The sequence below is a fragment of the Carlito syrichta genome, unplaced genomic scaffold, assembly GCF_000164805.1.
Source record: "Carlito syrichta isolate Samal-C Ts95f unplaced genomic scaffold, Tarsius_syrichta-2.0.1 Scaffold309773, whole genome shotgun sequence".
NCBI lineage: Eukaryota > Metazoa > Chordata > Mammalia > Primates > Tarsiidae > Carlito > Carlito syrichta.
Genome location: NW_007253869.1, coordinates 307,775 through 329,805, shown reverse-complemented (window position 1 = coordinate 329,805; position 22,031 = coordinate 307,775). Strand labels below are relative to the sequence as shown.

The window sequence follows — 22,031 nt, the reverse complement described above, 5'->3', positions numbered from 1 at the left end:
CCCGCCCGCCGCGCTGAACCCGAGGCCCAGGCCCGGGGTCCGGGCGCGGGCCAGGCGGCGTGGCCGGCCGCCGCCGCCTCGACTCTGGCGCCGGGTGAAAGCCGATGCCTGCAAAGAGGGCAGGCCCCTTTAAACTCGTTCCCGTCTCTTCCTCCTCTTCATTCTGCCTCTAGAAACCATACATATGTTTTGTTGTAAATCCGCTCTAGAGCAAGCCCTGGCTTCTGCCTGCTTCTCAGAACCACCCAAGGCCTATCTCTTATTTTCTCACCCCCTTCTTCCTGCTTTATTATTCTTCTTCCCTTCTGATTGGATACTAGAACCTTCTCTTTCACTTCTCTCCGAAGTCTCTAAGAGCTTCTGTCTCCTCCACCCCTTGTGGCCTGGTAGTCCCTGAGCTGGGTAGGGAGGGGAGAGGTTCTGGTTCCTCCTCATCTTTAGTTTATCCTCTCATAAGTACTCCTATATTCTAATAATAATTTCTAAGACTTATTGAGTGCATGGGACAATGTCAAGCACTTTTATGTATATTTATTCCTTTCAGGCCTGTGAGATAGACACTATTAGTACCATTTTTTTTTTTTTTTGATTTGAGAAAACCAAGGCACAAACAAGTGACTTAGCCGGCCCAAGGTTGAATGGCCAATAAGTGATAGTGCTAGGATTCAAAACTCAATGGTCTGGCTCCAGAGCCCACACTAGCTCCTACAATCTACTTCTCTCTCTCTCTTTTTTGAGTCAGAGTCTCGCTGCCACCCAGGCTGGATTGCAGTGGCACGCTCATGGCCACTGCAACCTCCACTTGCTGGGCTCAGGAGATCCTTCCGCCTCAGCCTTCCAAGTAGCAGGAACTACATGCATGTGCCACCATGCCCAGCTAGTTTTTCTTTCTTTTTTTGTTTTTTTGACTTCTCTTAAACAACAACAAAACCGTGAAGTTCACATGTAAAAAAGAAGAAACAGTCTGAGTTTCTACTATGTGACAGTTTGTTACTGAATCCTCACATGTCACTTGAGGCAGTCCATATGTTCCCAATGATAAAGCAGAGGCTTAGGGAGGTAGAGTAGCTTGCCCAAGGCCAAATATTTAGAAGTGAATCGGAAAGTCAATCCCAGGTCTGTCTGGCTCTGGAGTCTGGTTTTTGCATTCCATTAAGCTGCTGCCTTTGCCCTACTGGACTGGACAAATAGTAGGTCTTTATCCCGGGTCAACAAAACTGAAAAGCAAAGGATAGATGAAAAGCAGACCTGTAGCCGGGCTCGGTGGCTCAGCCTGTAATCCTGCGCCTTTGGGAGGCTGAGGTGAGTGGATTGCCTGAGCCTGCGAGTTTGAGACCCTCCCGGGCAACTTGGTGAGACCTCATCTCTACAATAAATCAAAAACTAGCCAGACGTTGTAGCGCGCGCCTATAGTTCCAGCTACTTGGAAGGCTGAGGCGGAAGGATCGCCGGATCCCAGCAGGTCGAGGCTGCGGAGGCCAGGAGCGGCCACTGTACTCCAGTCTGGGCAACAGAGTGAGACTCCAACTCAAAAAAAAGAAAAGCAGAACTGTGAGAGGAGTTGGGGGCTGGGGTTCCTTCCCTCCCTAACCAATGGTGTTTGACATGGAGTGTGGGGGGAAGGGTACGTCCAAGTTTAAGAAGCCATGTCGTTAAACCCACAGTTCTTCTCCCTACAGTACTTCCCATTGTTAGTACTTCCTTCCAGAAACATACTGGAGAGAGGGCAGGTGACAAGAACTTGCCACTTCTCACCCATCATAGGAAGGAGCCCGGGAGTTAACAAGAGCCACTGTTCCTCAACAAGCTTTTTCACTAGGAGGGTCCGATACACAGTTAAAATCTCCAGATATCCATAGTCCTCAGAGGGCTTAAGAAAAAAACCTATTTTGTCTGCCACAGCAGTCAAAGGATCAAACCCATGCTTTCCTGTATTTTAAATGAACGTGAGTAGTTCTTTTCCTGACAAAATCTGCTCAAGGACTGCTGGAAACTGACAAACTCTTCAGTCTGGCACTCAAGGCCTTTTCCAACCTGCCCCTCAACTACACTTCTAACCTTCTCTTCTTCTACTTATATACTGGTCAGGTGCTCTCCAGTTCCTGGTCCTTTGCTCATGCTATTCCTGTGCTTCATCTGTTGAAATTCCATCACTTCTTTAGTTCTCATCCAAAATACCACTTCCTCCTCCCACAGAAAGCTTCCTACCCACGCTTCTCCTGAGCATTCATGCCAAGATGTATTCGATCCCCGTTAAAACTCCAGAATACCTAAACTGGACTTAACTACCCTCTCTCCTGCCCCTCCCATCCCAGTCCACTGCCACTGGCTTGCTTAGCGGGCAGTCTTAATAGCCCATTAGATATCTGCCGGACAGCGTGTGAGTGGCTGCTATGCCAGGCCCATCTGCCTACGTTGGGAGGGGGTTGGCGACCCGACTGCGGCCTGAGCTTCTTGCACTCGACTTTCCCCACCACCCCTGCAGCCCGAGTTCAACTTTGGGTAGAGTCCCACAGGCACCAATTGCAGCTTTCCTGTCGCCATAGCGACGGGTGGGGCGAGAAGGCAAAGTCTCCCTTTGGAACTACATCTCCCATCATGCATCCGGGCCCCAGGGTGCCGGGCTCAGCCTGAGGCCTGAGACCCGGGTTAACCCTCGCGAGCTGCGAGGGGTCGGGGACCAGGAGCAGAGCGCAAGAGGAGTGCCTCTCTGCCCTGCCCACTGCGGGGGTCGCGGATCCTCACCACCTAGCAGGTCTCTCGGGCCCCGGCCTGCCCTCGGCACCGCCACATGGGCCTAATATGGCCGCTGGTGCTGGCTCCGGCCGGGCGCGCGGAGAGCCGGACAGAGGCCCAGGGTCAGGAGTTGCTCCCGGCATCCCTCGCGGGTGTGGCGTGGGTCCCTCCCCCCATCTCCGGGTCCCGCGAGAGGGAGACCCTCGGGTTTTGAGGTGAGACCCGAGGCTTTGCTGGCCGGTACTGCAGTGGGGAACGGTGGGTCATCCCGGGCAGGGAGCCACTGGCCTCTCGGGGTGGCAAGGCGTAGGGAGGGGGCGTTGAAAGGACAAATGCTGGCGGCCTGCTTCCCGGGAGCCCTTTGGATTGAGGACATCATCCGCAGTAGAAGGGATTTCACTGGAGACCTGTCATTGTCAGAGCCTTAAAACATCACAGACGGGACTTTTTGTCACCGGGACAGAAAGAAGAGGGCAGTAGCCCAAGCAGAGTTCTGCGACAGTGTGTGTGGGTGTGTGCGCCTCTTGAGTTCTTCCAGAGACGGGTCTGTGCTGAGCTGTCGCCTCGCGGGGCTGAGCACCAAGCTTTGCACCCTTGGGAGCTCAGCGACTGTTTGTTGATCAACCACTTGCAGGTAACATGGCCCCTGGCTTGATTGAGCTGGAGCGAAAGTTCATTCCAGGGCCTGGCATAGAGGAGCGACTGCAGGAGTTGGGCGGCACCTTGGAGCATCAGGTCACCTTCCGAGACACCTACTATGACAACTCTGAGCTGGGCCTCATGCGGGCTGACTACTGGCTGCGCCAACGAGAGAATAGTGGATGGGAGCTCAAATGTCCTGGAGCAGCAGGTGTCTTGGGACCCCACACTAAGTATATAGAACTCACAGCTGAACCTGCAATTGTGGCCCAGCTCTGTGAGGTGCTAGGGGCTGAGGCCCTGGGGGCTGGAGGTGTGGCTGCTGTCCTGGGCTCATTGGGCCTGCAGGAAGTGGCTAGTTTCGTGACCAAGCGGAGTGCCTGGAAGCTGGTGCTCTTGGGAGCGGATCAAGAGGAGCAGCCGCTCAGGGTGGACTTGGATACAGCCGACTTTGGCTACGCTGTGGGCGAGGTAGAGGTCCTGGTGCATGAGGAGGCTGAAGTACCAGCTGCCCTAGAGAAGATCCACAGACTCAGCAGCATGCTTGGTGAGGGAGGCAGGCCCTTTTGTGCTTTCCCTGTTCCCCACTTTCCTCTTCAGGAGCCACCCACTGGACTGAGCGGGGAGGGCTCTGGATTATCTTTGTAACAGGAATTGTTTTAGCAATTTCCTGGAGGACCCAGTTTGCTTAGAGTTCTGTCAGATCTGGCTTCCTCTCTAAAAGTAGCTTAATCCTTCTATGCATCTCCAATCTTTATCCTAGTCGTCCTGTCTCATTTGGGCCTCATACCTCTACTTGGTCTCCTTCTGTTTCATGGGTCATTTTCCTGCTTTGACCCTTCCTTCCTCCAAACGGCTATCCTTTTTTCACAACCACCTAGATCCTCTTTTAATTTGTCCTGTTGGGTGTTAGTAACAGGCAGCAACACTGTATGTGAGATAGTGGGGTAAGCTTTGGCAGATTTTTCTGTTCCTGGGTGTAGTTCCCTTGCAGACATTTCATCCACACAAGCAGGGGGTTGCGTATCCCATGGGGCCTGACAGCCCCGGAGTGCTGTTTGAGCCTCCTTGGCAAACATACTCTGAGTTCCCTTCTATGTGCCCAACAAGTTGCCAAGCACTAGCAGACACTGGTAATAGGCAGCTCCTATGTATACTACATACAGGTGAGAATTCTGTGTGAACGCCATCCCATGGCTAGAGCTTCATCTCTCCTCTTTTTTTCTGCAGCCCTTGGTTACTATGTGTACCAAGTGCTTCATTACCAAGCTAATGAGCTTTGGCCTGCCTAGATGGGCTTTAATCTTGAATGGGGGACGGGGTGATAACTGAAGTAAGTCGATATTGATGCATCCTTTGTCTTCATGGGGCCTGGGTGCCTGTTTATAATTTCTCCTTGCTGGGGCAGAGGCTCATGTATGGCTTTCCAGCCCCACTTCTGCCTGAAGTGGCTCTTTTAGGTTCTTCCACAGGCCAGTGAGGGAGTGGGCTGGTGGGTTACAGCTGGGTGGATGGCATTCAGAATCCCACTGCTACCTTGGAAACAATGTTGGGGTCTTGGCTGGGTGGGCAGGGAGCAGATCCAAAACGTTTGTGGCTCTGTCTGCTGCTTTCCTCATTGTCCTTTCTCTGTAGGTGTGCCAGCACAGGAGAAAGCACCTGCCAAGCTGATCATGTACCTACAACGCTTCCGGCCTCAAGACTATCAGCGCCTGCTAGAAGTGAACGGCTCTAGAGAGAAGCCACAGGGGACTAAACATCCTGATGGCATCCTGGATTAGGGGTGTCACTTCCTAGAAGGGGAATGGAACTGTGGGTCTAATAGGGTTCACTCCTGGGCTCACTCTGTCTCTGCCCTCAGCTTCCCTTCTGACAGTGACTCCTCTCTCAACAGCTCTGTTTCTTCACCCTACTCTAAGCTGCTCTTCCTGGAGCCCTCCCTGGGCTGCTTCCTCTCCCTCATCCGTCAGATGCAATCTGTGGGCCGCCCCTCTCCCCTGGCCGCTAAGCAGCCTCCATTGATTTCCGCTCGTGTTTATAGGATTTCCACTTAGCCGTGATCAGTAGTTAAGCACAGGAAAATCCCTTGCCATCCCCCCTCCCTTGGTCGATGCCATTGATTCTGCCAGCGGCTCCTAAACCGCCTTACAGCTGAGTTAGAGATGAGGGGAGGCAGCAGGGATTTCCCTGCCTTGGGGTGTAGGGAATAGCGGCAAGTTGGGGAAATGGTTGGGAATCCCTGCTAGAAATCTAGATTCTGATTTGATCTTGCCACTGTGCCTAGCACTGGCCCAGAGGGTACAGTGCCTTCTGTGGAAGTTTAGGGGCAAATTTGCTCCCCTCCTTGGAGAGGGGTAGAAAGAAAAACCCTCCTTGTTAAGAGAGACTCGGGAAGATTCGTACTTCCTGTGTAAGAAGGTTCTTCTGGGGTAGGCATTGCCTCACCCTGTAATCCCAGGACTTTGGGAGCTTGAGTCCAGGACTTTGAGACCTGTCTGGGCAACAAGACCCTGTCTCTCCAAAAAAAAAAAAAAAAAAAGTTCTTCTTTTGCTGTTACTCATAACTTGTACACATTTTCTACTTCAAATATGCCCAAATATGACTTTCCTCTCCCTTCAGGCTTTATTGGGCTTTCATTGCTTGTGAGAGGGGGACAGGCCCCCCTGTTTTTGCAGTGGCAAATGCAGGGCCAGAGTGCCACCTGCTGGTAGCCCTCAGTTGAAGGTTCCAAGCTGCTCAGGATCCCTGGGGTTTGAGACACCACAAAATTTCAGGCTGAGTGGAGACAATTACTGCCATGTTTCCATAGGCAAGTTGTTCACCTCAAAGATCTCCTGCACTGACTGGCCGAAGTGGTTGTAGGTGAGGCGCAGCTTTAGCCGCAAGGGGGCCTGAGAATAGGAGAGCAAAGACCAGGATAAGCACCCATGGCTTTTCCCACCCCTGGGTCTTATCCTTGAGGGACTCCCAAAGCTCACCTTGTTAGGATTGAGGATTCTGAAGAGCTGGGTGATAGGGAGGCCACCCTGAGCTGGAACTGTGTCCCCACTGGGAACCTGTAGCTGCAGCTGAAAACTCTGAACATGGGAGGGTTGGGCAGAACACAGAAAGGCAGCAGGCTAGGCTCAGGCAAGCCCTCCATAGCCAGTGGATTCCAAAATTCCTTCCCACAGCTCCCCGGGTTGTCTCTGTAGATTGCTCCCTTCCCATCTCATCCCGTCTCCCACCCACCTCCTCTACTTAATGGCCTTTTCTCCTGGAATGCCCAGGTCACCTCTGACCCTGATCCTTACAAACCTTGGGCACAGCAGCCTGGCAGATGAAGTGGGTGACATCACCCCCTGAGGAGTTGGTGACAGTGACGGTGATTAAGAGCAAAGCAGGGGTCCCAGGGGGTCGAATGAAAGACAGATTCAGCTGTACTCCCTTGCGCTCAAACACTCTGAGATTTGGGATGGGAGCTAGAGTAGGGAAGAGAGGTAGCTCAGTGTGTAGGCTGGAGATAACATGTTCATTCATTCAACAAAAATTGAGTGAGCACCTACTGGCCCTGTGCTACTCTAGATGCTTACTCGAGATGCTAGTGACAAAGCAGACAAGAAAACGAGGTCGGAGCTTACAGTCTAGTGGGGGGAAAGAAATAAAAAAACAAGGTAATCACAGACCAAAAAAAGTGGTCTGAAGGAAATAAATTATGCCAGAATAACTGGGAAGAACTAACTTAAATAGCAGTGGTAGGGAAAGGCATCTGACATTTTAGCTGAAGCCTGAAGAGTGAGAATGAGCTGGTCATTCGATGTACTAGGGAAGGAACGTTCCATATAAAAAGAACATGAAATGCCAAGGGTGGGAAGGTGTGAGGAACTGAGAGGGGGCTAGTGAAGTGGGCAGTGGGAAATGGTGTGAGAAGGACTGGAAAGGAAGCAGGGCCCTGCAGGCTAGGGTAAGAAGTCTGCAACAAATTGAAGGGTGGCCAGGACACTGGTGTGACTAAATTAACCCTTTACTACTGAGGTGGCGGTGGGACAGGGGGGCACCCAGGAGGAAACTCCCATGTTCATAGTTTCTATGAGTCTTAGGCCTTGGCTTAGAATGAGAACCAGCACATTTCCACCCACTTCTAAGACATCTCATCTTTGCTGAGGCTTACCCAGGGGTGGAGGTTCACAGGGAAGGTCAAGGAGGTGGCCTAGGGCAACTCCTGGGGAGGGATCCAGTGGGGGAGGATGCTGGGCATCCCCAGAAGGTCCATCCAGGAGATCTAGCAGATCCAAGAGCTTTGAGGCCTGGGGGGAGGGCAAAAGGGTCAGGGCAGGATATGGAAGCCCTTGTGTACTCACCCAAGGCTCCCAGCCTCCTCACCTGGGGCTCTGTGGACACAGGGGCTGCTTCTGAAAGCTGGGCTGCTTCTTTGCTTTCTTCTGCTTCCTCATCCACCTGGCGGCCACCTCGCTCCACAAGAGGCATTTTTTCAAGGATGGCAGCCCTGAGAAGATGGAATACAAGTGTGTCCCTCTGTGTGGCTGGTTGCTGGGCCGTTCACAAGAGGCATCTGGGAGGGCCGAGAACATGAGAGTCCTGGGGACATGGTGGGTCAGAAATGCTCTTCTGATTTCCTAAGATGGCATGTTGCTGGTTTTCAGGTGAAAAAGAAGCTGGGGAAGCCAGCTTAGCTTCAGGGAACAGTGGAGAGGAGGTTCCCACCGTGGATGAGGAAGGATGCAGGTGAGGATGAGACTCTTGTACCTAGAAAGGGGCATCTGGGAGAGAGCAGGGGCTGGGTCCTGCACTGCAGCCGGGTGACGTACCTCATGTAGTCGTACTTCCGGAAGAGTGCATTATATTCTACAGCCCGCTGCTGCAGCTCCACGTCCAGACAACTCCCATAGATGGACACCACCTGGCGGATGCGGCTGGGCCACAGTGTAGTTAGTGTGTGAGTGGCAGTGGCAGTGTGCCCTGCCCTTCCACTCCAGGATGTGGCAGGGCAGGAAGATATCCAAGATTTGGCTTAAAAGCAAGAACTTAAGGACTGGGGGTGAGGGTGGGTGTAGGGATACATGTGCCTGGGGAGAAGCTCAGAAACAGGTGGGCACAGTGAAAGGACATCTCTCAAGGGGCTGGGACCCCTTCTTACTTGTTGTCCCCAGGGAGCCGGGTGCTGAGCTTCATGAGGGCAGTGAGGACGTATCCTCGGGTGGCTGGTAGGGACATATGAGACTGCAGCACCTTTTCCAGCAGTGCCAATATCTCCTCATCTCCCACCTGCAGACAGAGACACAGGTAGTGACCCTGGGCCAGTCCTGCTTCCCTGACGAGTCTCTTCTCAGCATACCCTCAACGTAGGTCTCACCTGAAGAGGCTCAGTTTCCTCGCTGTTCCCCTCCAGCAGGAGGTCGCCATACTCCCCGATGCACCAGGCTGCCACTTGCACCAGTGGTTGCTGCGTGGGATAAGGAACACTGCTGGGACAGTGTCTGGGGTCCCTTCCTTACTTCCAGAACAGGCACTATCCCTTTAGGCAGTGCAGAGTTAGTGTGGGGAAGGGAAAGTTTGCTCTGTCTGGTGCCTGGGCTCCCATTGCCCTCTGGTGGCCATGCATCAGAACTACATGGCCTGACCACAAAGGACCAAGGCTGAGTGAGGGTCCCTCCCATGTGGGAAAGATCTACTTAGTTAACATGGAAAGGGGGATATAGATACTAGCTGGCATCTGTTAATTCATCCACATTCAAGGTAATAATAAAACCCAATACAAGAGCTTTTATCTAGCTTAATCCTCAGGACAGCTCTGGGAAATAGGATAGAAAGGGTAGGCAGTGTACATGGAGCATAAAGTTAAATTAGTCACCTGTGGTTACACAGCCAGTAGGTTACCCGAGTCAGGTTTTTTTTTTTTTTTTTGAGTCGGAGTCTCACTCTATTACCTAAGCTGGAATGCAGTGGCACACTCTTGGCCACCTCAGTGGACTCAGGTGATCCTTCCGCCTCAGCCTTCAAAGTAGCTGGAACTACAGGCACATGCCACTATGCCCAGCTAATTTTTTTTATCTATTGTAGAGATGAGTCTCACCAAGCTACCCAGGCTGGTCTAGAACCTGTGGGCTCAAGCAATCCTCTCACCTTGGCCTCCCAAAGTGCTGGGATTATAGGCGTGAGCCACTGCGCCTGGCCTGAAGCCCATGTGTTTTAACTAAAACCAGGGCTCTGTCCTTGGGTGTCTCCTGCATTAAGCAGATGGCTGTGACCTTTTGGGGAGAATAGTTAGGCATCTGGTGTGGGGAGGACGTAGCTTAGGATAGGCTACAAAGCGGCTGGGCAGCCCTAGGCCTAGGTTGGTGGGAATGGTACCTGGGAGATGTCGTGTGCCAGCGCACTGTAGAGGCGGCGCACAGAATAGGCATGTAGCTCTTGGGCACCCCCAATCAGCTGGATTAGGTTGGCCACTGCATCATCCCGTACGTAGGTGCCTGCCTGGAGGGGGTGAACATGGCCAAGTCAGTGTGGTGAACCCTGATCACTTCTGCCCAGCTCTCTGTCTAGCTTCTGCCTCACCGTTGTCAGCACATGCAGGATGGTATCTATGTGCCACCGCTTGGTTGGAGCAAACCTAGAGAATATATGGCTCATCAGTCCTGGTACTGACCTTCCCCGGATTCCATCCTCTCTGTTTTCTGGGCACCTCACCTCTCTGCAGCCAGCAGGATACCTGAGGCACAATTAGCCCGTAGATCCGGAGGGCAGAACTCCAGAAAGGCCTGTAGCTCCTGTGTCATGGCTCGCACGTTGGAGCTATTCACCAGAGCCAGGCTTAGTTCCAGGGCCCTTCTGGCAGGAGAAAGATAGGTATCCATGTGGGTAGCCCAGGTCATCCCACTCCATGACTCAGGCCCTACCCTCCAGCTGCTCTGAGCTGGCTTGGGTCTTGGCTCTCTGCTCTGCTCCCTTGTCCCTCTAGCTCTGCTTACCGGCTGAGGGAGGTATCAGTTTCCCGTAGACATTCCACCACTGTGGGCCGATGCCGCTGCACAGCACTGTGATCAGACTGCACCAGCCGGAGCAATGATGTCAGGGCCACATACCTGGTCAGGGTGGGAGAGGCCCTATCGTGTCATAGCTCTCAGCCCCCATCCCCTGTCCTGCCCTGGGTATAGAGGTAAGAGAGGAAGCCGAGCAGAGGGCCAGGGACTCAGTGCACAGCCTAGCCAGACACCTGGGATTATTACCTAATGTTCTTGTCACTGTTGAGCAGGAAGCAGCCAAGAATGTTGACAGCTAGGACCTATGAGGCAAACAGTGGGGGCAGTCAGGGAAGGAGCAAACTGCTCATTCAGTAGTAGGACCACATGGCACAGGATGATAGGGGTAGGGAAAGACCAGTGAACAGGGCCTGTGTGTAGGGGGAGGGTGGTGGGTGGGGCCACAATGGGAGTCTTATGGGGTGATACCCGTAGACCAGCTGCAGAACGGATGTCCATGATGGTGAGCACTGTCTCAAACAGGACCGCATTGCCAGCATTTCGGCTGGTGTCTGTGTTAGTGGCCACCTGAGTAGATGGGAGAGGAGATGCATCTGCACAGAGCTCTGTCCTCTCCGGTCTCCTCCAAGTCATCTCTCAATGCTTCAACAAAGTTCCTTGAGCCTCCACTATTTGCCAGGGTCAGCATGGACACTGGGGCAATAGCACTAAGACAGACTATTCCTCCTTTATGGAGTTCAATGTCTAGAGGAGACAGTCGATTGAATGACCACTGTGCAGTGAGTGGCCATGTGAGGGATGTCCAGGGTAGGGTCACAGAGTAACACACCTAATCAGCATCTCCTCCCTAGTCCCTCACCTGGGCCAGCAAGTCATTCATGGTCTCACTGCTCTCCTCGTGGTTCCGGCCCAGAATCCGAAGCAAACGAAGTATCTGGACCTGAGGTTGAAAGGTGGAGGGGTTCAGAGGATAAAGCATTGTGAGGCTGAGAAGAAAAATTCAACCATGAGTAAAACTGTACAGTTCTTGCTAGCTTCCTAGAGCCTCTGCCCCTCTCTCTCTCACCTCTGTACCTCTGTGGGTCCTTCGGGTCATGGGAGGGGATCAGAGGTGTGCGAGGCCAGGGAGTTTAGGATAAGCTTTTTGTAAAATTGTTATCAAACTGTATTTTCTTTTTTTTTTGAGTCAGAGTCTCACCCTGTTGCCCAGGCTGGAGTGCAGTGGCATGCTCATGGCCACCTCAGCCTCGACCTGCTGGGCTCAGGCGATCCTTCTGCCTCAGCCTTCCAAGTAGCTGGAACTACAGGTGCGTGCTACCACGTCCAGCTTATTTTTTTTTGATTTATTGTAGAGACGAGGTCAAGTTGCCCAGGCTGGTCTTGAATCCCTGGACTCAGGCAATCCTCTCACCTCCACCTTCCAAAGTGCTCAGATTACAGGCGTGATCCACTGTGTTCGACACAGTTGTATTTTCTGACTTCCCCTCCCCTTACTGGTTCTGGGATGACCTGGGCAATCCTTTGCTTGCCTCATCCAGGACATGAATGAGCCAAAGTGTTCTCTGGGAGGTGACCACTGGCCATGGTCTTACTGCCATGCCCTCTCTGTTCTAGGGATACAGCTGTGAAAGGTCAGCCCACCTGTAGGAAGGGGTCGCTGATTCCAGATATACTGTGTTCTGTGGAGTATCCTGTTGTCACCAGGGTCCGGAGGATCTGCACCAGCTGGGGTACCACCTGGAGGGAGGGCACAACCTTATCTGGGCATTCTTCTTAATCCTCTCTATCTGAAACCCCATTCCTCCCTGGCGGCCCTCTTTTCCAGGCCCAGGTCTGTCCCTTTGCCAGCCCACCTTTTGAAAGTGCCTGAGGGCTGCAGGGCTTCGTTCGCAGAGCTCGGTGATCAGCGTGATGGTACCCAGCAGGATGCCTGGGGTCAGGGCATGGGAAGTGAATGGTGGGCCAGGGGCAAGGGAGAATCTACTGTGTGTGTGTGTACTACCCTTCTCTTGTGAGCTGATGTTCTCATCCAATTTTTACTTCTTCTGTCCATAGCCAGAGCTGAAGCAGAGGATGGGAAGCCCCATGGAAGCTTACCATGGTGGCGCTCGTGAAGCAGTTGAGTACAAGGTGGGAGGAAGATGCTGGAGAGCCCTGGGACCTTTCGGATCATGTGCACTGCAGTCAGAATGGCCTGCAGGAGTCAGGGGCCTCAGACAGGGATCTGTGGGGATGGATTCCCCCACCTCTACTTTTTTTTTTTTTGAGTTGGAGTCTCACTCTGTCGCCCAGGCTGGAGTGCAGTGGCACACTCACAACCACTCCAGCATCAACCAGTGATCCCTCCGCTTCAGCCTACCAATAGCTGGAACTACAGGCGTGCACTAGCACACCTGGCTAATTTTTTATTTATCGTAGAGATGAGGTCTCACCAAGTTGCCCGGGCTGGTCTCAAACCCACGGGCTCAGGCAATTCACTCATCTCGGCTTCCCAAAGTGCTGGGATTACAGGCTGAGCCACTGAGCCCGGCACCCCACCTCTACTACATGGCACACAGGAGATAGTTTCTGGAGGTGCAAGTGCCTAGAGTCCTGCTATCTCACCTTCTTGCGCACATAGGGGCTGGGCTTCAGGAGAAGTTTCTCCACCTCTGTGGCCAGGTCCTGGCACATCTCAGCAGAGCCCATGGTGCTCAGAGTGCACAGGGCCAGGCCTTGTACTGGCTGAATCCCCTGGCTCAGGTCACTGCAGGGTTGGGAGGATGGTCTGTCAAGTCTCTGAGAAAACCAATCATTCCCAGTACCCACACAGGCAGCCCTATGGGATTTCCCAGCTCCCCATTCTCCCATCTCCCTGATTCCAAGTGACTCCCAGAACCCTCTCACTTCTTGATGCTGTTGGTAATGAGCAGGTGGGCATCGTGCCTCTCATCCAATAGAAGCATGGCCCCCAGGTAGCCCACCCTCTTGTCTGTGAATCTGGGGGAAGCGATCAGTTTCAGGCACTCCATCTATAGGGAAGGAGACAGGCCAGGAAGGGGCAGGGGTGGAACCAGAGGCACTGATATCCCTGTTCTATCTTCCTCTTTAACACCAGATTAACTTGTGGGGCATCATAGCTCATAACCCTCCCTTCAACAAGAGGAGGGGCTTAGGAGATTCAGGCGTTAGTGGGTAGTTTCAAAGAACCAGGAGTTGAGGAGGATGGGTGGGAAGAGGAGGAGGTGCCTTGGACCAGGGCTAGCCAGAGAATCAAGGGCTCAGGTCAGCTGATGTCCAATGTGGCTTGTAATGGGGAAAGAGGTTTGGGATGCGTGCTGTGAGAGCTCAAAAACTGTAGAAAGAAAAAAAAAAATCAGGCCACAAACAGGTGAGGGGTCCGAAACCCTGCCCCACTAGTCTTCCTCGTCAAAGTCAGGAGAGCGGTATCCCAGGCCAGTACCTGTCCAAAGTGGGCAGGGTAGCCCAATATGTGGACGTAGAGTAGTTTGGCCAGCTGGCGGTGCCTGTGCAGAGGGTCCCCATTGCGGAAGGAGGCCCGGATGTGGGCGCACTCCTTCTGGATCACCTCCCGCTCCTGGGCCTGAGTCCTGGCCCCGCGAATCTCTCGGATTAGATCCTGAAGCTTCAGCGAAGGCGCCACCATCCTGAGGCAGAGCCCGGGAGTGGAGAGGGGAACACCGAGGGTGCCTGGTCTTTCTGCCCAGGCTTGTCCTGTGCCAAGACCCTAAGAGCCCGAGTCCTGCACTCACTCTAGTTTGAGCCTACATTTTCCCTTTCCCCTCGTGAGTCTCCAAATTCCGCCCCGATCCCACCACCGGAGGAGACCCCTCCCAATGCGCATGCGTGCCTGCACTCGTCCCTAATGCGCATGCTCCAGGGCTCCGCCCATTCCTCAGCCCTTTCCTCCCCACACATGGTATCCCATCCCTAGCTCGGCCCTTCCTTTCCTTCCAAGGTCCCGCGCTCTTTCTTCCTCGGGACTCCTAACCCCAATCCCACCTCAGGCAGCTGCAGCTTCCCCACCCCAGGGCGCCAGCCTTACCTGGCTTCTGTCTCAACTCCGTTCCTGACCCCCTGGTGCTTCCTGGTACAGGGCCGAGCGGGGGTTGGTGCTTAGTCTGGGCCTTCCCTCTCCCCGCCTCCACCACGGGACCCCGCCCTTCCTGGGCCGGCCTGCTGAGCTCTCTTGAGTCCTCTAACCTCGGGCCTCCGGCTTTAGAGTTTAGGGGAAGGAGCTCTTATTGCCTGGGGCGGTGAGACAGGAGGGTAGGCCTGGGGTTCCCCAAGAGGCCTCCTCGTACATTCTCACCACCCGGAGAGCCTCGGAGAGCTTGGATTTGAAGCCATCGCACCCCAAAGGAGATGACAATCCCCCCCCTTTTTTGAACTTTTTTATTAATATATTTTTTTGTTAAATTTCTTTGTATTTTTTTTTTCCTGCAAGACTTGGTGTTGGCGGCACTGTTGTAGTTTAACTTCAATCCCAAATTCCATGAAATAGAAATCAGAAGAAAAGGTTGAGAGGGAGGAAGGAGGGAGGCAGGCCAAGGAGTAAACAGAGTTTGACTAGAAAAAAAGAAGAGGGTATGTGTTGGGCATTCCTGGGCAAGGCCATTCCTTGAGGGAGGGGGTTGGCAGGCAGCTTGCCTCTGCCTCATGCAGGGGAGGGAGGAAAGATCCCCTGGGGACCCTACAGTCCCCTCTTCCTAGGGCTTCCTGCTCCCAGGGAAAAAGCTAGTACCAGGGATCAGCCACAACAACCTCAAACAGGGCTCTCCATCCACCTCTCACCCGGGTTTGACTCCCACCTCTGCTCTGCCTGGAAAGTGTGTGAGAGATCTGCTTCCTCGGATCCCCTCCTTCTGTTGTTTTCCCATTTCACAAGATTCTGATGTGATGGGGGAAGAGACATAACCCATTTTGAGACTACTAAACTTGTCACAGCTTCTACTTCCTGGTGAGCTCCTGTTATCTTGTCCAGTTCTACCCCCAAGAAGTGCCTCCCCCACCCCAACTGCCAGAGTTGGGGTGTGGGGGCCTTGCTCAAGTGCCTCTAACCCTCTGCAGTAGAAATGTCTTCTTCAGGCCCCTTAGGAATTTAATCAAAGGCCACAAGTGAGTCCAGACCAACCAAATAAACTATTAGAGGGAGACGGAGGGGTGGGAGAGGTGAGTGGCGAAGTTGCAAAGTCTGGGAGGGGGTGGACTTGACTGCATTGGATATTTTTTTGCTCCTTTACACATTGCTCTTGGCATGGCATGCCACCAAAGGGTGCTGGAGGAGGGACTGGCTGATGAGGAAAGAAAGAGTTCCTAGGGAGTAAGTCTACTTTTCACTTCCCTTATCTCCCTTGGGGAAGGATTGAGTTAGGCAAGAACCTAGCTCACTGCTTGGAGGTGAGATAATATCCTCCAAAGTAGGAGGTGAAGGCTGCACCTCCTGCAGCTTTTTCACTAGGCCTCAGAGGGACACCAAGCTTCTCGGGGCCAGGGAGCCACAGCAGCTCAGCCAGTGTCTTGCCCAGCATTCAGTCGCCCCTTTTTCATTTTCATCCTCCTCTCCATTCAGCTTCCAGGAGTCTCCTCAGGACACCAAACCCCCACCCTCAGTGAAGTTAGGGTCTAAAGAAAAGGTGGGGAGGGCATGGGGGCAATGGTCTGACTTAGATTTGTGTGTCTCAGAGAAGAGAGCAACTCTGAGAGAGAAAAGCCCTTCATATGTAAACAATCTAGAGAAAGGGATTGGGGTAGGGACGAGAGCGAGGAAGACAGAGACATTCAGAATAAATGAGAGAATCTGAAAGAAGAGAAGGAAAGAAAAAGCAAGAGATAAAAATAAAGGGGGACAGAAAAGAAAGGGCAAAGAGAATGAAAGATAGGAGAAAACACAACCAGGAAGAGGAAAAGAGAAAAAGGCAGGTCAAAGGGGTGAAGAGGCAGGCAACCAAAGCCAGAACTAGGCCAGGAAGTAGCCTCAGGTGAGGAGCTGGGAGAACAGGAACGCCAGGCTGAGGTCCAGGAGGGCCACGGCTCCCACCACCAGGGGGTTGGCAGCTCCCTAGAGAGACAGAGAGGGAAGCCGACTCAGTCCCTGAGGACCAGGTCCCCCCTTCCTGCCCTGGCTGGAAGCCAAAAGGTTCCAGGTACCTTCCCACAGAGGCCAGAGAAGGGGGATCTCCAGCCTTTGTTTTGGATTACAAAACACTCCTCTTCTCCCAGGCAGGGCCTCACTTTCCTGGCACCTTTAAGGCAGGGACAGCCCTTCTTCCCTCCTCCCTCCACTCCCCTCCCACCAGCAAATCATGTGGCCCAGGCAGGAGGTGCCTGGCCTTAGTAGCAGACATTGGCAGCAGCAGCCAGTTCTGCAGTAAGGCAGAGGGATGAAGGGGTGAGGATGTGGTTGCCAGGAAACAGGAGAAGGCTTGGAGTCCAATCAGAGTTGAGGGTTCTGGGCAAACTCCGCCTCTCCCAGTTTTCTGCCTTCTTCCCTGTTTCGACTTCTTCCCAGGAGAGGGAGGGAGAGTCAGGGTAGGGAGGGAACAAGCTTTTCCTTTTTTATTTCTGGGCACCAAAGAGAGAAAGTGCGGAGGTGGGGGTGGGGGTGGAGTAGGAAACTGGGAGCTGGAAATGATATGGAAGGAGAACAGGGGAAAATGTTCTGGCGCTGCCGTTAATTATTAGTTTGTAACCTTGGGCAAGTTGCTTTAAATGCTCTGGGCCTCAGTTCCCCCATCTGTCAAATGAGGGAGTTGGACTTGAAGGCCCCTAAGGTTCTTTCCAGCTCCAAAGCTATCGATTTTTTTGAGGTGGGATATGGTCCAAGACTGGCCAGGCAGAGGAAGCCAGACAGAGATAACAGCCCCTCAGGGGATGAGACAGAGGTCTGGAAAAGGGTGGGCAGCAAGGCTCTGAGGACAGGAGGGCACAAAGGGGGACAGAGGATGTCTCACCGGCTGGGCAGGCCTCTCGGTTGCAGCAGGCTCCTCGAACTCTTCTGTCAGGCACCCAGCATCAGGACCCCTCGAGGATGGGCCCCTCAGGACCCGCATGGTGACAGGCTCAGGCCCTGAGCCTGCTGGGGCCCTCAACTGGGGCAAGGGCTCTTCATCTTCCCCCTCCTCCTCTCGAAGACTTCCTGAACTGTCGCTGCAGCCTCCAAGGAGTGGGGAACCGTCTCTGGGCCCTGGCCCCTGCATCCCTGCCTCGTCCTCAGCCTCATAGCCAGCTAGTTCCTCTGCCTGCTCGCCTGGGCCCCCCCACTCCTCGGGCCAAGCTTTGGGGCTGGAGAAGAGACCCTGGTCCCCTCCAGGAGGCAGTGGGCTCCGGCAGGCAGGGGGTCGCCAGGGCTGGCGGGAGGAGGCAGGACTGCTGGGCAGTTCGGGGGATCCCTCTGAGGGAGTCAGTCCATTCTCATACACCCCAGGGCTGTCCTCATCCAAGGGCTCTGTGTCGGAACCTTCTGAGTCCTGCCTGGGTCTGCGGCCTGGGGAGGGATAGCTAAGAATCAGAGGGGCCCAACTGGCCTTGGGCTGGAGTGGCTGCAGCCTTATCTCCCTGCCTGGGCACTTTTCAGGGCTTTAGTGTCCCCAGGCTCATGGCTTCTCACCATCAGACCCCCAAGCCCTCATCACCCTACTTCATAAATTCCCAGTCCTGTTTCTCAGACAATTGGGCCTGCCCTGCCTCCACCTCTGGCCACCCTCCTGCCCCTCGAGCCCTGATACCTTGGCCTTTCTCATCCCTAGTTCCCTTGCAGGGCTTTCCATCCTCTTTTCCCACACCTGAGCCTCTCTAGCTCCCCAGGGGCTCGCCCCCTCCCCCCTGGTTCCCACAGCTCACCTGGGGCCTCTAGCATGGGTTGCAGGTCCTGGGCTATCAGTTTGGCCATTCGGGCTGCCTCCACAGCCTTCTCGGCGACACTGCTGGCTGCCACTGCCTTTAGGAGGGCGTCTGCTGCCCTGTTGGGGCCGAGGATGGGGACTTAGCAGAACTTCCCCTACTTCAAATTAGCCCCTGCTCAGACGCTCCAGCCCCCTTGTCCCTGTCCCACCACATCACATCCTCCTGATCTGAGTGCTCCTCTCTAGTCTCTCCCTTCTTCACTGGGCCAGCTGTTCCCCTTCTCAGCAGGCCTGGGCAGCTCCCCTTTGGTTTCCTCTCCTGGACCTGGGCTGTGTCTGCCGTCATCACACCCTCCTGCTCCTCTCACACCCTTCTACCGCTGCATCCTGTCCTGTAGTAACACTTCCTTTCTCCAGCTGCAGGGGCCAGGCCCTTCTCCAACTCTTACTCCATTCCTTTCCTGCTCCCTTCCCAGTGAGAGCTGAGCACTACCTTCACATATCAGCTACAGTCCTGCCTGGTGCTTACAGCTGTCTGCCACCCTCTTTGCAAACAACATCTCCTGTTGTTACCAAGCCCTCTTACATCCCCTGGGGTCACAGGCCTCTTTGTGGAGCCCTGTACCTTGGTCTTGCCCTCCTAGCAGCTTCACCTCCCCTACTCCTTTGCTGGGTCCACTATCTCCCTCGTGTTAGGAGCTTTTGTCTCCCTCTCCCTTTCTACTGCAAGCCCTTCTTACTATTTAATCCTCCCTCTTCTAGTATAGGTTTCCTGACACTAGAATGTCCCATCCTGCTTTCCTTCAGCCTCTTTTGTTTTCACATTGTTCTCCCTTTGCCCTCCCCACCCCGCATGCTTTTCTGGGCTCTGGAACTGGAGTAAGGGTGGGTCTCCCCTTTCTGCTATGATCCTATCCCCTCTACCTGCTAATATGCATGCTTTCTCATAATTGTGATGATGCCATCTGGGTAAGCTCTTAGTCCCCCTTCCACAACACCCCTTCCATCCATCCCTGCTCCTTAGGTGCAAGTAATCTCGAAACATTATCATTCCTTCCCTCATTGTTGTTTATCAGTTCTCCCTCTGATGTCAGATGCATCCTCAATTTTCTCTTCCCTTTCACCCTCTGCTGTTAATCACAGATGCCTTGTAATCATTAAATTAGTTCTGTAATTCTGAGTAAGGGTGGGACACAAAGGAGCAGAGATGGAGGTAATCAGATGTGCTTGCCATGGGGCTTGAATGGATCAAGATCCATGACTTCCTCTGTTTCATCTGACTTAGGGAGGCAGTCTGGGCATGAGGAGGAAGTAGTGATGTCCACTGTAGTCTTAGATTCACCTCTTAATTATGTCCTTTGAGAGATGGTACATCCTTCTCCCCTCACCTGGTGGGTCAAGGATCTTTAGAGACTGCTTGGAGGGATCTTGGATAACTCTGTTCTTCTGTCCTAGGGTTTTCAGACTCTATATGACTAGCATTTTCCTGAAACTCAGGCTTTGGGGCAGGGTATGAGGATCATGGTCTTGGGTTGCACTGAGTGAGTCCTATTGGCAGCCACGAAACTGATACACTGACAAGAGATGTATCTTGTGGTACAAGAAACAATGGATGATCAAATCCTATGTAGTAGACTTACTTAGTCTGTGCTCAAGCTACCTGGCAGAGACACCTGCTGCTGAGGCTCTGCTGTTTCCATGGCAGCCGGCAGCCAATCACGCTTGCTATGCCTGTTGCTGGGGAGACCAACCAACCTCCTCCCACTGACTGAGCCTCTAGTTACTGAGATCAGTTTTTTCTGCACATGCATACACTCTATCTAGCCTAAAATGTTCTCTGGTGCTCTGCCCTCTGCTTATTCTGGCTGAAGGCCCTGGACTCTAATATCCAGACACTCTGACACACCTGTAGATGCACATTCTCTGGCTCAAGCATCTACTATGGGTTTGACATGTACACACACACACACACACACACACACACACACACACACAAAGTCACCTATTATACAAACTCATTGGAGCATATTTTGACATATCCTGATCTCTGACCTCCTGAAAATGTCTCAGATTTAAAGAAAATTCCTCCATTATGCCCCATTCCTTTTAAAGAAAATTCAGTATATGAAAATTAAAATGTGTGAGTTGTATACATCAAGAGGCTGTGAATCTCATTACAAGTAGATTTTTGGCTGCCTTTAGAATTGTGCTATCTAATTCGGTAGTCATAAGCCATGTGTGGCTTTTAAGCACTTGAAATATGGCTAGTCTGAATGGAAATAATGTGCTTTAAGTGTAAAATACACACCCCAGATTTCAAAGACTTAGTTCAAAAGGAATGTAAAATAGCTCGATAATTTTATATTGATTACAGGTTGAAATAATGATATTTTGGATATATTGGTTTAAATAAAAATATTAAAATTCATCTCACCCGTTTCTTTTTAATTTTTATTCACTTATTTATTTTTAGAGACAGAGTCTTGCTGGGCTGCCCAGGCTGGTCTCAGTGGGCTCAATCCATCCTCCTGCCTTTGGAGTAGGTGGGACTACAGGCATGTGCCAGCATGCTCAACTTCTTTTTATTTTTTACTGCGGCTACCAGAAGATTAAAAATTATGTATTTGGCTTATATAATACTCTTATTAGACAGCACTGCCTTAGATAGCAAGGTACCTGATGCATGGACATGTCATCTGATTTACCGAAAGAAAATGTCATTTACGGGCAAGGCTTCTCCTCTCAAACCTATATCAACTGAATACAAGAAGGCAGAGGAGGCAAATCTGGGAGAGAACAGTCTTTCAGGTGGGTAAGTCAGCAGTACAAACTACATCTCCCCAAGGCCCAAGGCTGAGATGGTGTCAGGCTGGGATAGGGCTAGGAAGGGACAGTCCCTGTTCCAGGCAGGCTAATGCTCCTAGCCTGAGGCCTGGATTCTGCATCAGCTAGCTGCAAGAGGAAGAAGACTCGGGACAAGACAGAGCTTTCTGGGCCTGCACAAAGCAGAGCTCCTCGCTACCCCCCCACACAACAATGGATTCCATAGACACACATCTCCACACAAAGGCACCGAGACACATTTACAGTCTTACACCACCTCCCTCCGATACCCAGGCACCCACAGTTACACCCACATCCACCTGTAGCCTCAGATATAAACACCCCAAATACCCAGGGCTGCAACTGCCTGGCCTCAGGCCTGCTCTTCCTCACTAGGTCCTAGGCCTTGGGTCTCGGTCCTCCCTTGGGCACCCCCCACACCTTCTCAGTCCCCAGCGCACCCTCTCCTCTTAGCCCAGCTTCGGCCTCCGCGCCGGACGCCCACCTGGCGGCGGCGGTCTCCTGGCGCTGGCGGGCGGCACTCACGGCTCGACGGGCGCCCTCGACAGCCCTGTCCACCTTCTCCTTGACTTTGCCCCGCCGGAGGGCCAGAGGCAGGAGGCTGCGGACGCGCCCTCCGTGCACCAGCCGGTTGCGCTTGTACTTGCCCTCCTCGCGCGAGCCGTCGGGGCGGGTGGTGCGCCCGTAGCCGTGCCGCCGGTTGCCCAGCCACTCGCCCTCGTAGCGCAGCCCGTTGGAGCGCTGGCTCACGCCATAGCCGCTGCGCCGGTCGGCGCGCCACTCGCCCGCGTACACCTCCGTGGCGGAGCCCTCGATGAGGGCGGGCGGCGCGGGGCCCGGAGGCCCGCTGGCCTCGGAGCCCGGCGGTCCGGTGCTGCCCACCTCGCTGCTCACCTCGCTGCGCAGGGAGCCCCGCTTGCTGCCCAGGGAGCTGCGGCGTCCGCCCGCCCGGAGCCCGCTGAGCAGCAGCGAGCGGCGGAAGAACCC

The 22,031-nt window shown here is 53.4% G+C and overlaps 3 protein-coding genes and 1 long non-coding RNA gene across 6 annotated transcripts in view; 2 read left to right on the top strand and 2 right to left on the bottom strand.

Annotated features, from left to right (window-relative positions):
• The first annotated feature begins 3,075 nt into the window (after positions 1–3,075).
• On the top strand, positions 3,076–5,890 carry THTPA (thiamine triphosphatase). 2 transcript variants are annotated; one of them, XM_008067772.2, is made up of 2 exons: positions 3,076–3,922; positions 5,011–5,890. In XM_008067772.2, exons 1-2 carry the CDS (start codon positions 3,376–3,378, stop codon positions 5,154–5,156), a joined length of 693 nt encoding a protein of 230 aa, XP_008065963.1. In that variant the 5' UTR covers positions 3,076–3,375; the 3' UTR covers positions 5,157–5,890. The 2 variants fall into 2 exon arrangements, with proteins under 2 accessions (XP_008065963.1, XP_008065964.1); XM_008067773.2 differs by having other exon boundaries at positions 3,296–3,652.
• An 88-nt stretch (positions 5,891–5,978) lies between these two features.
• AP1G2 (adaptor related protein complex 1 gamma 2 subunit) lies at positions 5,979–14,465 on the bottom strand. Of its 2 annotated transcripts, XM_008067770.2 has the most exons (22): positions 14,402–14,465; positions 13,799–14,003; positions 13,243–13,367; positions 12,961–13,102; positions 12,454–12,550; positions 12,210–12,286; positions 11,998–12,093; positions 11,216–11,296; positions 10,825–10,923; positions 10,603–10,658; positions 10,345–10,458; positions 10,064–10,204; positions 9,932–9,986; positions 9,728–9,850; positions 8,730–8,819; positions 8,514–8,641; positions 8,185–8,289; positions 7,739–7,862; positions 7,527–7,662; positions 6,674–6,837; positions 6,355–6,453; positions 5,979–6,267 (listed from the first exon to the last, which is right to left on the bottom strand). In XM_008067770.2, the coding sequence occupies exons 2-22, from the start codon at positions 14,000–14,002 to the stop codon at positions 6,166–6,168; spliced, it is 2,358 nt and encodes a 785-aa protein (XP_008065961.1). In that variant the 5' UTR covers position 14,003; positions 14,402–14,465; the 3' UTR covers positions 5,979–6,165. The 2 variants fall into 2 exon arrangements, with proteins under 2 accessions (XP_008065961.1, XP_021573150.1); XM_021717475.1 differs by lacking the exons at positions 13,243–13,367; positions 14,402–14,465 and having other exon boundaries at positions 12,210–12,550; positions 13,925–14,007.
• On the top strand, positions 11,975–15,500 carry LOC110596519. The gene is made up of 3 exons (XR_002482526.1): positions 11,975–12,086; positions 12,182–12,313; positions 14,595–15,500. It is a non-coding gene; the product is annotated as an uncharacterized LOC110596519 (long non-coding RNA).
• JPH4 (junctophilin 4) overlaps positions 14,735–22,031 on the bottom strand; it is an 8,776-nt gene continuing 1,479 nt past the window's right edge. Inside the window, exons 2-5 of the mRNA XM_008067769.2 lie at positions 21,529–22,031; positions 18,199–18,317; positions 17,310–17,842; positions 14,735–16,417 (exon numbers count right to left, since the gene is read on the bottom strand). The exon at positions 21,529–22,031 is cut by the window's right edge and continues 7 nt beyond it. Of these exons, the coding sequence (XP_008065960.1) occupies positions 16,334–16,417; positions 17,310–17,842; positions 18,199–18,317; positions 21,529–22,031 (1,239 nt within the window). The 3' untranslated portion in view covers positions 14,735–16,333. The remainder of the gene's footprint in view (positions 16,418–17,309; positions 17,843–18,198; positions 18,318–21,528) is intronic.

Coding starts and splice junctions, on each gene's coding strand:
- THTPA (XM_008067772.2), top strand. CDS start 3,376: ATGGCCCCTGGCTTGATTGAGCTGGAGCGAAAGTTCATTCCAGGGCCT. Junction 3,923..5,010: donor CAGACTCAGCAGCATGCTTG/GTGAGGGAGGCA, acceptor CTTTCTCTGTAG/GTGTGCCAGCACAGGAGAAA.
- AP1G2 (XM_008067770.2), bottom strand. CDS start 14,002: ATGGTGGCGCCTTCGCTGAAGCTTCAGGATCTAATCCGAGAGATTCGC. Junction 13,368..13,798: donor ACCCTGCCCACTTTGGACAG/GTACTGGCCTGG, acceptor CCTTCCCTATAG/ATGGAGTGCCTGAAACTGAT. Junction 12,094..12,209: donor CCCTCAGGCACTTTCAAAAG/GTGGGCTGGCAA, acceptor CCCTCCCTCCAG/GTGGTACCCCAGCTGGTGCA.